The 13090-nt window shown below is 35.1% G+C and overlaps 1 protein-coding gene across 1 annotated transcript; it reads right to left on the minus strand.

Moving 5' to 3' along the window:
- Positions 1–332: 332 nt before the first annotated feature.
- On the minus strand, positions 333–5018 carry LOC110608220 (probable metal-nicotianamine transporter YSL5). The gene is made up of 6 exons (XM_021747431.2): positions 4452–5018; positions 2600–2757; positions 2349–2446; positions 2119–2253; positions 1852–2041; positions 333–1758 (listed from the first exon to the last, which is right to left on the minus strand). Exons 1-6 carry the CDS (start codon positions 4861–4863, stop codon positions 652–654), a joined length of 2100 nt encoding a protein of 699 aa, XP_021603123.1. The 5' UTR covers positions 4864–5018; the 3' UTR covers positions 333–651.
- Positions 5019–13090: the final 8072 nt, after the last annotated feature.

Consider the following 13090-nt stretch of genomic DNA (forward strand, 5'->3'; position numbering starts at 1 on the left):
ACGGTTCAGCTCTTATAATATTAATTCTTTTTCAATTTTGATACTGCCTAATATAATTTTTCAATTTAGTTCGAGATCACAAGAATCGTGCATGACCCTAATTGTATCATTAGTAATTTATTGGTTTGGAGCGTCTGCCTACTAGTTCAGGAGTTCAAGGATTCAATTAAATTTTGACATTTTTACCACATCAACCCATGCAAAATATGTACAAATTTATATATTATAAAAAATAATAAAATAATGAGTGCAATTAAACCCAATAAGAATGTTTAGGTTAAATTCAGAAGTAACTTTTAATGTATTTAGTCTTAATAACATAAAAAGAAAAGTAGAAAATGTTTTTAATAACTAAAATATAACTTGAAAAATAGCATTTTTTAACCACAATGTAGGGATTCCCAACAATCAAGTACAAAGCTTTAAGGCAAAGGCCAATCCCTGTAATATAAATAATGATCAAACTTCAGTTGAGATTTCATTCCATAACCCAAAGTATAGGAAGCACTAAAACTATTGAAAATACTTATCTAGAGGGATCTACATGATTTTATAGTATAAAATCACAGTGGATCAACATGAAACTTTATACAGACCCGTCTAGACAAGAATTGCCCCCAAAAAACTATTCCTTCAAATTCAGAATCAGCCTCATGACCCTAAAAACTTATCAACTCTGCTATTTGATCCCCTTGACAAAAACTTCATGCAAATGGGTGGTTTGATCCCTGCTAGGGCGAGTATTGAACTGGGTAGAGTCCATATTCCATCGCCACAGATCAAACCGGAAGCCACCGCAGGGCCGAAAGAGTCTGCTTTTGTTTTATCAATCTTCTGCCACACAAATAGAATCAAGCTTCCCACAAACATGTCAATGGCAAAGTATGGCCCCAGATAGAAAGGTATAGCCATTGCCATTGGGAGGGGAATGAATCTTGACCATTTCTTATTGGATGAGTCTTTGATCAAGTTTATCACAATGGCTAAACCAAAGAACACATAACAAAGCAATAGGCACTCCTTTGGCAGAGCTGAAAAGCCTTGAACTCCCAATATAGCCATATTTCTGTATATAACAGCATTAGGAGAAGGGTACTCACTTCCGGGTTGCCCGAGATCATCGAAGGCCTTGTAAAAGAGCCAAAAGACACATGGGGAAATAATGCAACCCATTGCAGTTCCAATAACTTGGCTCACAAACATTGATCGTGGTGAAGACAAGGTTAAGTAACCTGTCTTAAAGTCCTGAGTGAGATCAGAGGCAGTGGAGACAATGTTCATCATCACTCCACAAGCTGCAAGTCCTGCAAGAACTCCACCATGTGAAGCACCAGCCCATGCCCCGATTGTGAAAATAGCAAGCTTCCCGTAGGTGGATGCAAGAGACCAGTCGGTGAGTCCACACCCATAGGCATTACAGAATGCTAAGGCTGGCGCAAAGATGTAGATGACCAGTATGTAATACCACTTGAGCTGGTGAAATATGTGTGGCAGAGTTGCGGTAGAGATGGCAGCAATTGTAACATAGCCTGCAACAGCAAACCATGTTGGAATTTGATCTTTGAGAAAGAGTTGTGTGCGGCGTTCCTCATCATAAGAGAGCTTAGGGCTCTTAGAAGAAAAATGATCAACAACAGGAAGACCACTGCTTGCGCCTCGGCTTTGGAGTTGGAGAAACAAAGCAACAAGAGTTCGGCTTAGCACCTTAAAGAAGTTGTACAGACCATCACCCAAGATAATGGCAATGGCAATAAACACCTGAGTTCATTGCACAAGTGAATCAGTGGAAATGGAAAGACTTCTGGAAGCAATTGTTGATCATGTCAGACCCTTTTCTGATAAGAAACTTACCCTGTAACCTTGAAGGCCATGTATGTCAGTTGACTTGAGGTCTGCAGAATACCAATCACCCTTTTTGGTCTCTATTAAAGGCCACATCAAACCCCATGAAAGAATTCCTCCAAGCAACACTGATATGTTCACAATATGTGGGCAAATCATTCCAACTCCAACATACGTTGCCGAGAAATCGAAGTAAAACCTGTACATATAACAAGATTTATATACATACATATTCTCCATTAAATTAAACTTTTCCACGTTACAAGATATATTTACTTGTTTTGATAAGCTTTCAGCCCGAATGTAGGAAAGTTATAAAATCCACAATTATCTCCCGCAGTATAGAACCATTGAAAGAAGCCCCACAAGAAGCTGAAGGAGAAGAATTTTCCCAATGTTTTCACTTGTTTCCTACAATGGCAGAATGGAGAAGGTAACTGTATGTTTCAAAATTTTGAGATGCCTACATCCAATTTTAAATTAAATATGGTCTAATAATGTCTTACTTCGCTAGTTTGGCTCCTGCAGGGGTGTGGAAGCTGTTGATGAGATGAGCAGTTGCAGTGCCACTTGGATATGTCAATTTGAAGTCTATGATCATAATCTGAAGACAACCAAAGTGATTAAGTGAAATATCAAGCAAGACTTTGAATAGACAAATGTAGGAATCAATTCTGAGAGAAGAACTTGGTATGATGAATATATTTGTTAGTGTTTAGTACTGTTTCCATTCCACATGTATATGCTGTATTTGTACCTTTCTGAGAGGCACCACTGAGAAGAGGCCCAGAAAGCTAACTACGAACAGAAAGCCGATCATCCATGCTAACGATGGATTTTTATAATCACGTCTGTCTTCTGCTGATTGTTTTGCAATAGTATCACTCATGCCAAAGAGGTAACTCCCAAAACCACCTATTTTGTGCATCAGAGACAAAAACTTATTTAAGCAAGCTGATTTGAAGAACAGTTGAAAATGAAATCATCCATTTAAAAATTTTTCTTTTATGAAATGAGAATTAGGAATTGGAAGAGTAGAACCCGAAACTTCTTAAATTTACTCAGATGCACTTACATCCATTTAAAGTTATACAGTGAAGTTAATGCTCACTAAATAAAATCAAACTAAGAGTTTTAATAATCATATTATAAAATAATAATAATATAAAAATAGATTTTAGATAGTAACTAAAACATTTAAATTAGAGCCGAAAATAATAGTGGTAATAAAAAAACTTGCATATCTAAAATTTTCAAAGAAAACTTTGTTGATTTTAAAAACCACAAATAACTATAATACTAAAAAGAGTATAAAAATTTCAATATTCAATTGAAAATTAAATTTAAAAGGGTTATAAATAAATATTTTAACAAAAATAGTGAAAAATAGAAGGATATACGTACAATTTTTATAAAATCGGAGAACCAAAATTATATTTTCATTAAAATTTTTGAAAAGTAAAAAGAATAAATGGAAACTTTGCAAAGTTGGGGGGGGCCCACAATATGGTTTCATCCCTGAGCAAAGTTGTGAGGGGCCCACAATAGGAGGATTGGCTTGATTTGGATCAAATAGAGCAATTTGTAAGGTTTTTGAACATCTCCAGTAATCACACTATTCTCGTGAAAGAGAGTTCATGTGCGATCTCTATATGTCTAGATTCTATACTACCTAGATGAAGATCCTATCGTCTTTGTACAAACATGAGCGGGACTTAAGATTCCAGAATCCATATATGAAAAAGCCAAAGGGGACCCTAAGTTTTATTTAATTACAATTATGCCCTTCACCAAGTCCACAATTCATGGAGATATTAAAAGAAAATTTACAATTTAGTCTATCTGTCTTTGTCACTATTGACACTTTAATCCTTATATTTTAATAAGAAAAGCCGTTTATTCTCTTGATATTCATGTCTCAATTTTATAATTATTTATAATTTTTTCCCATTAATTTTATATCAGAGAGAGACAGAAATTAAGTTTAAAATTATAAAATTGAAAAGCAAAATTAAAAAAAAAATAGCCAAAAACTAAATAATAATTTATTTCTAAATACTAAAAGAAAATGCAAACATGTATTACAGAAGCAAAATTAAAGAATTAAAATTTTTAATTATATAAAAATAATCATAAAATCTCAAAAAATAATAATCGAAAAATTATTATTTAATTTCTTAAATTTAATGAAATTACTAGCTAATTCTTTGATATTATAATATTTATGAAATAAAAAATCTATTAAATAGTTTTTTTATTAATTTTAATAATTAAATATTAAAAAAATTTAAAATAATAAATTAATTAATTTAATTCTTTTTCCAACTTTGCACTCGAAGACCATTTGGGCGACTTGCTACCGCTCGGAAAAAGACAAGACAAAAAGACTCTCAGCGACTTGTAAACGAAAGCTGGACTCGAACTTTCTCCCTATTGAAAATTCAACAATTTAAATATATTGATTTTCAATCTTTAATTATCAATTCTGAAAGCTTTGCTGAATTGAAAATGTAATTTCCTCTTAATAAAATAATAAAAATTAATAAAATAACAATTAGGAGATCCCAAAGAGAAGAAGAAGATAAGGAAGAAGAATTAAGGAAGCGTACCGCTAAAGGCGATGCCGGAGGATGCTACAACGCAGGTCTGGATGACGGTATTCTCTTGTCTGGTGAAAGGTTGGCTGAAGAGGCCAAATTTTCCGACCAAAGTAGTCCAAATCTTGAGGAAAAAGAAACCCAAAAGACCAGCAGATACATTAAGCGAAGGTATGATTCCAGTTGTGAGATTAAGCTTCATTACTATGAAGCTAAACAATATGCTCAGCCCAAAGCTCACAACGAAGGCTCTTATGCTCAGTTGTTTCCGCCATGAAGGCACCTCTTGGTTCTCGAATACACGCTCCACCGACCACTGGTGGTTTTCCTTTTTCTCCTCCTCTTCTTCCTCCACCTCTACTTCTCCTTCTGGGTTTTTCTTCTTCATCTTGGTTGAATCCAAACCCAGTTCATTATTTTCCATGCTTGGTTCGTGCGAGGGAGTAATTTGATCTTTGATTGATAGTCGTTTGTTGAAGTTTAATCAAATCATAGTTAGGCGGAAAGTGGAAGAAGAAGAGAAATGGAAATTGACTATGGAGTGTTGGGCCCAAAACAAGTGATCCAAATGCTTCGGAACTGGCGATTTATCTAATATAATTAATTCTTGCAATTTGACTTATGAATCCCAAATAATGCACCGCCAGATTTCAAATCTATAATTATTATTTTTGGAAAAATAAAATATTGAATTATTGTATTAAAGTGAATTTATTTATTATTTTAGTTTAATTATTGAATCAGAATGATTGCAGAATCACACTAAACTTGTACCAAACGATACTAGCAATTTATTATTATTATTATTTATTTTTAATATGAAAATTAAAAGTTAAAAGAATTAAAATTTGAGATTTCTCATACGTATTTTAATGTGATAAATCAGACTGTCATTTTTTATTATTTAAAATTATTAATAATTTAATCATAAATTATTAATAATTTTAAAATTTTTAATTATAAGTTATATATACTTTAATTCTTATTTTTGTACGTATTTTTTAAAATATTATATATATAAATCAAATATTAACATCTAAATATATGAATGCAATTTGGTAAGAAAATATTGAAGGGAAGCAAGCATACAACCTATTGTTAGTTTTATAATTTTTATCTATTTTAAAATATTTTTTATTTTTTATTTTTATATTATAACTAATATATCAATTGACTATTATAATTAATTTTATTTTATTTTATTTTTAATATAATTACTAATTAATTATTTATTTAAATAATTTATTAGGATCTAATTCAAATAGTATGTTATTAATAATGATTTTATTATTTTAATAAAATTTAATGATCTCATTTTATATTAGAGATGGATATAATTAAAAAATTAATAAAAAAATTATTTTTTTAATTAAAATAATTATCATTTCTCAATTTATATGAAAAAGTAAAGTGAATAAAAATTAGCCAATGAAAGGAGTAATACTTTTCTATAACTATTCAAACTTAATACAACCATAGAAAAATACTTGTCTATACCTAATCTATTATGGATCAAGACACAGACAAATGGATTTCCACATAAAAAAACAAATAGAATCCACTTTAATATCTCTTAGATCTATTATTGACTAACTCCATCTAAAATTTTTCCCTACAATCATAATATAAAATGCGTATATAATACATAATCAAACAATATATATAATCTTCACATTAGAAGATAATTTGGAACCATACATACACCCAATATGAAATATTCATATATATGTAAGCTATGTCAGGGTCATAGAGTTTTAGAGACTAAAACTGTAATTTTCCAATATTGAAATTCTTACAAAACAATATTGGGATAAATTAGTAGAAATTAGTAGGAAAAAAAGGGCCGTGTCAGTTTCTTGTAATTCCTTTTTATTTATTTATAAAAGGGGGTGTCACCTCAGACATATTGATGTCTCCTTCCACCATAGTTCTACTTATTCTTAAGGCTCTTTAGGGGGGAGTGACTAGTTGGCTATCAGCAAGGGCTGGGCCCGACTAGCCACCGTAGGCTTGTTAAGTCCTTGGATTGTGCCTTCTCTTCTTGCAGGCGTTCCCCCTGTCTGCAAGTTGGGAATGGATCGTTGACATGACTGTATAATGACTATTTTGCCCCTAGAATAAAATAAGTAGCCTATTCAATATAAATCTCTGTGCTTGGTTGCTTGTTGATGTGCTTGTGTTGCTATAATTATCCGATCATGATACTTTCATATGATAACTGTGGTATTCCCCGTTTTTACGAGAATGGGGCAAGAGGTCCTAACCTTTACGTTCCTTTGTCCAGGTGAACGCGTAGAGAGCTTAGCTGACTTGGCTTGAAAAGAGTTCAAACCAAGTGCCACACGGTTCCAAGCCAGTGTCAAAATCTGAAACCGTGACACTAACCTTATAACAATTCTTTTAATCCAACGGGCCCTGTAAGTTTTATTTAAGTCGATTTCTCTTAATTCCAAATTTGAGGAATAGCAAATTCAACTCAATCTAATCTATTTTGACTTTTCATATTTATAAGGACCGGAGTCCATCAAGATTAATATAAATTATACTAACCGTTCAACTCATATCCATCGTATTCTCATACATATGAACACACATGCTACCAAACTAATATAAGTCATGCTAATCATTAAACTCATTTGCAAAGTTTTCTCTATTGGAGTTAACCCCATGTACAGCAACTTAAATACAACAACATAATAACCTTAAGCTTACAATAATTATCATATGCCCATCTACTGCCTATATAAATCTTAATTTTAAGTACAAATCTCTATATTCAACTTAGGCCCCTAAAGTTTATTATAGTAAAAAAGATTATCTCTGGTGTTGTAAATTATAAAAATGTTTATAAGATTCATTTCAATATTCTTATGCCCTTAAAATTTATTTTAATTATTTATATTAAATCCATAATATTGTATTAAATAGTTTTGCACCTTAACTCCGATTCAATCTCATATAATTTGAATTTAAGTTTATGTTTAAAAAAAAAATAGACACCTAAAATATGTTTGAAATATTTAAAAATATCGAGATCAACTATAAAATTGAACCCTTTTTGAAATCAGTAATAGAGTCTGCACATATGGGGCTAAAACTGCAGTTCGTGAGCTGCGATATTTCTCTAAAACAAAGATATCTACCAAAGCTCATAAAAAACAAGTATATATTTTTATTTTACTGAAAAAGATAACTCTAAAAGTATGTAAGCTCATCACAAATTTTATAGGTCCTAAAAAATTTTCAAAATAAAAATATTCTAAAGTGATTTCCAATCAAAGCTCTCAGTACTAATAATCTAGTAATGGTCTAAAATTGTTAGAGTGATGACTAGATTTGATAAAAAAAAAAAAAGATTGAAAGATTTATAGTTTCTCTCTTCTTATTGTAAATCAAATATATATGAATATTTTGAGAGAGAAATATGCGTATTTAGAAAGTTTGTCCATTCTCTATTGATACTCTGTATTTATATGCAAATAAAAGGCTATACAAAAAAACTAAAAAGGAAAAATACAACGTAAACTATAACAGATACAAGGTTATAAGAACCTATCAAGTAATTAATTTATATATACTACAATTATAAACTTTGACTATAATCTTAGGAACTAATAACAAATAATAGCTAATCAAGAATTTATTATAATTGACACTCCCCCTCAAATTGATATTGGGTGTCAACAAAAATCAAATTAGAAATCAAATACTAGTGCCAAGTAGATGTCATGGATTTTGTGAGCAAATTTGCAACTTGATCTTGAGAAGGTACATGATAAAGTTGAATAAAATGATCTTATACAAGTTCAAGAATGTAATGGCAATCTAACTCAATATGTTTTGTACATTCATGGTACACATGACTAGTAGCTATGCAAATAACATTGATATTATCAGCATAAAAAGATGTAAGGTTATGAGAAGGGACACCGAGATCTAAAAGAAGCCAATGAAGCCAAACTATTTTTAGGCATGGAGTGATATTCAACTTTAATAGAAGACTTGCTAACATAATCTCGTTTCTTACACTTCCATTAAATAGGAGCTAAACCAAAATACACACATCAACCACTAGCGGAACATCGTGTATCAAGATATCCAGCATAATCAGCATCAATAAAGGCAACAAGATCCATAGTAAAAGAGGAAGGAAAGAAGATACTCCATCCCATTGTATCTTTTAAATATCAAATGATTCGATGAAGAGTAGCAAGATATAACTTGCGAGGAGCTAAAAAAAAGAAGCTAACTCGCCACTTGAACAACATAAACAATGTTGGTCATGCTGTTGTAAGATATATGATGTTGCCAGCAAGTCTTCCATAAAGAGTAGGATCAGACAATGGTATCAGCATCCTTTGTTAATTTCATATTAATTTCCATAGGTGTAGCACAAGATTAGTTATTGGGAAGATTGGCCCATTCAATCAAATATGCAGTATAATTATGTTAATTGAGATATACAACCTCACTAATTAACTTTCAAGCCTAAAAAATAAGTCACTTGCCCAAGATCTTTCATATGAAAGGAGGACTGTAGAAAGTTCTTCAACTTGTCAATACCTGACCGATCACTACTTGTGATAACTATATCATCGACATATATTAACAAAATAATAATGCCATTAGAGGACTGAGATGTGAACAAAGAGGGATCATTAAAGCTTTATTGAAACTAGTAAATCTAATTATAGAGGAAAACTTTTCAAACCATGCACAAGGGGCTTGTTTTTAGTCCATAAAGGGACTTGAACAATTTACATACAAAATGGAGATTCAGCAGTGAGTATCCTATTAGAGGTGTAACAGCCCGAAAATCGGACCGCTACCGGCGCTAGGATCCAGATCGGCATAAGGCCGCCGGGACCCGTAGCAACCCTACTATGCATCCTGTACAGTTGGTATAATCCCAAACATGATCAAACATTTCCATAAAACATTTAAAACTTTACCTTTACCAGCTTGACCTGTATATGCACTATGACTGAACTCATAGAACCCCTAGGGTCAGCATACCCTATGTCAAACTCGGTCCAACACATATATCAACATAATATAAAACTCATGTACAAAGGGATTATCCAACTCGGGCCAAGCATAATACTATAACTCTAAACCCATTACATAATATCATTTTACAATACAACTCTTTTACATCATTACATAACCTTACATTACATCATGTCCACTACTATTCTATTACACATCATAACCATAGCCATATCCTGTTGACTTCCTGAACTATCTCTGACCCTGCAAACCTGGGGTTAGGGGAGAGGGGTGAGCTATAAAGCCCAGTGAGCAGAACGATAATAAAAATCATTTGAACATATGCTTTCATGAAATGCATCACATCACAAACATATCACATCAAGGATGAACTTGTCACCAATAGCCCTCCACAAATCGTAACATGTCCAACTATACCAGGGGCGATTAGGCCACACTTGGTCTTTTCTTACATAACTCATATCATAACATGTCCGGTTTGGCGGCCAATCCATGCATCCATAGGCAGGTTCGGCGGCCGAAACTACCTTCGGCGGCCGAACCTGAGTTCATCAGAACTCAGCCTCTCATGCATACCAGCCTCCAAAGCCTTACCAAACACCCCAAACAAGCACCCAACCTCTTAAAAAAAATGCATAAACCCTTAACCATGCACAAAGGAACTTAAACAAGCTTAAACTCCAACAAAAAACATCATAGAGCATACATAAAGAGCTTATGACTCACATAAGCCAAAACCATTAAAACAACCCAACATCTCACTTGCTCTCTCCCAATCATGCATACTCACTCCCACATGCATATAGGGCATAAACACTAGTCTAGGCCCCCAACAATCAGCACATAAACATACATTGGGCACAAAACCCACATAAACCCTAACATGCTTATCTACCCATACTCAACCATCAAAACATCTTTAAACTTACTTAAAACTTCATTAAAACACAAGGAAAGCAAGGATCTACACTTACCTCTTGAAGATCGAGGGGTGGTGCGATCCCTAACTCGGAGGTGTGGAGGATCCAAGCTCCAAAAGCCTCCAAGCTCCCAAAACTCCTATTTAAGCTTCAAAACTTCAAAACAAGGGTAGAACTCATGAAAACTTGAGGGATGGGTAGAGAAAGCATGAAAACGACCAAAGGAGGACAAAAACTCACCTGAGCTCGAGAATGGGGAGAAAACTCGCCCATTTCCGATCTGAAGGCTCTTTATAGGTGGCCTGGTCAACCACCTTCGGCAGCCTAACGTGCCCCCTAAACTCATGCATGTTCGACGGCCGAACTTGAGGTTCGGCGGCCGAACCTTGGTTCGTTCAAACAAAGCTTTCGGAGGCCAAAAGCGCTCCCGAAACCTTCCCATGTTCGGCGGCCGAACTTCACTTTCGGCGGCCGAACCTGGCAAATGCCTCCTTGGTCTTTTCGTTTCAAAACTCAATTCTTTTTCATTTAAAACCATGAAATCTGTAAAAACATTTTAGAAACCACATTTTACCCCTCTAGAAGACTCTGGCATCATCAAAATTCCAGATTCCAACGGAGATTCCACCGGAAGGTAGGGATTCCGATGCCGAAATCTAGCCGGGTATTACATTCTTCCCCCCTTTAAGAACATTCGTCCCCGAATGTTCAAACAAACATGCATTCACAAAACATAGCATCAAGCATACATAACCAAGTAAGCAAAGCCTAAAACCTCTCTCCAAAGAGAGACACGGGTAATTGCTGGAGTATGAACTCCCGGGTCTCCTAGGCACACTTTTTCCATTAAATGGTGATTCCAAAGGGTCTTCACCATCAGGATTCCATGTTCCTCAACTTCCTGACTTGTGTGTCTATGATCCGCACTAGCTGCTCAACATAAGTGGGATTCCCTGCGATCTCCACCTCTGATTCTTAAGAATCTCATTCGGATCTGACACGGATTCTCATAACCTGGGAACATGGAAAACCGAATGGATCTCCTCCATTGAAGTAGGTAAATCTGACTCGTAGGATACATTCCCAATCCTTTGCAGGATTTCGAAGGGTCCGATGTATTTGAGAGCTAATTTACCTTTCTGCCCATAACGAATCACCCTCTCTTTAGGAGACACCTCCAGCAAACCTCAACTTTCTCGAAAACCTCAACATGCTTCCACTGCGCACTCTAATAAAACTCTTCTCTCTTCTGAAACTCTACATGCCTTTTTACGGACAACTTCATAACTCTCCTGCTGACTCACAACAGTTCTGATTCTTCTCGTTTTTTGACTACTGACCTTCTTCTTACTGTACTAAGGGATGGGATAAGGTGCCAAGTGGTTTCCGGTTGAGGGCATCTATCAAAATATTTGCCTCACCCATATATTGAACCTTGAAGTCATAACCACTACGCAGTTTTTACCCATCTCCTCTGCCTCAGGTTCTTCTCCCTTGACTCAAGATGTATTGCAAGCTCTTTCGATCTGTAAGGATCTGTCGTCATACCTTATACAGGTACCGCCTCCACATCTTGAGTGCAAAGATTACCATCGCCATCTCTAGATCATGTGTAGGATGATTCAACTCATGCTTCCTCAGCTACCTAGAAGCATAAGCAATCATCCTGCTACTTTACATTAACACACAATCTAGTTCCACCCGGGACGCATCACAGGACACTGTGACATCTTCATTACTGGCGGACAGAGCCACCACTGGTGCTGACATCAACATTTCCTTCGGCTCTTCAAAGCTCTCTTCACACTGAGTAGACCACACAACCCTCTGGTTCTTCTTGATCCATCTGGCCATAGGAGCGACAACTCTAGAGAAGTTCTAGATGAACCTCCAGTAGGTAACCTGCCCAACCCAAAAAGCTCTTGATCTATATCACTACAATGGGCCTGGGCTAGTCAGCTACAACTTCAACTTTCTCGGGTCTACCTCATTTTTCTATTTCCGACATACCATGACCCAAGAAAGATATGCTCCTTGATCGGAACTCACATTTGGAGAACTGAGCATCCAAGCCATGTTCTCTCAGGATCTGCAATCCTGACCTCAGATAATGGGCATACTTCTTCTGTATTTCTGGAACTCACCGAGATACCGTCAATGAAGACAATAATAGAGTGATCCAGAAACCGACTAAAACTCTACTTATGAGATCCATGAATGCTGCAAGGGCGTTCATTAACCCAAACGACATTCCTAAGAACTCATAGTGCCCATATCTGGTTCTAAACACCACCTTTGGTACATCTTCTTCCTTGATCTTAACTGATGGTGCATGGACTTCAGATCTATCTTAAAAAGGCAACCAGCTCCTGCTAGCTGGTTTAAAATAGATCGTCGATCCAAAGTAGCAGATACTTATTCTCGATAGTGACTTTGTTCGACTGACTGTAGTTGTAATACCCGGCTAGACTCCGGTATTGAAATTCCTACCGTCCGGTGGAATCTCGGATGTCAGAAGCCTCTAGTAGGGTAAAACCATGTTTTATAAAATGTTTTCATGAATTTTAATGGTTTTAAGTATGAAATTAAATGAGTTTTTGCATGAGAAGTCCTTGGAGGAAAACCCAGGTTCGGCCGCCGAAAGTCAAGTTCGGCCGCCGAACATGCATGCGTTTTGGAGGCACGTTAGGCCCCCGAAAGCATGAGTGAGGGAAGTCCAGG

The sequence above is a fragment of the Manihot esculenta genome, chromosome 2 (genome assembly GCF_001659605.2).
Source record: "Manihot esculenta cultivar AM560-2 chromosome 2, M.esculenta_v8, whole genome shotgun sequence".
Classification (NCBI taxonomy): domain Eukaryota; kingdom Viridiplantae; phylum Streptophyta; class Magnoliopsida; order Malpighiales; family Euphorbiaceae; genus Manihot; species Manihot esculenta.

What these genes read in the sequence shown, in the direction of transcription:
- LOC110608220 (XM_021747431.2), bottom strand. Translation starts at nt 4,863, where the DNA reads ATGGAAAATAATGAACTGGGTTTGGATTCAACCAAGATGAAGAAGAAA. An exon ending in CAGTGGTGCCTCTCAGAAAG is followed by an intron (nt 2,447 to 2,599) that starts GTACAAATACAG and finishes GGTTGTCTTCAG; the next exon opens with ATTATGATCATAGACTTCAA. An exon ending in GCAGGAGCCAAACTAGCGAA is followed by an intron (nt 2,254 to 2,348) that starts GTAAGACATTAT and finishes CTGCCATTGTAG; the next exon opens with GAAACAAGTGAAAACATTGG.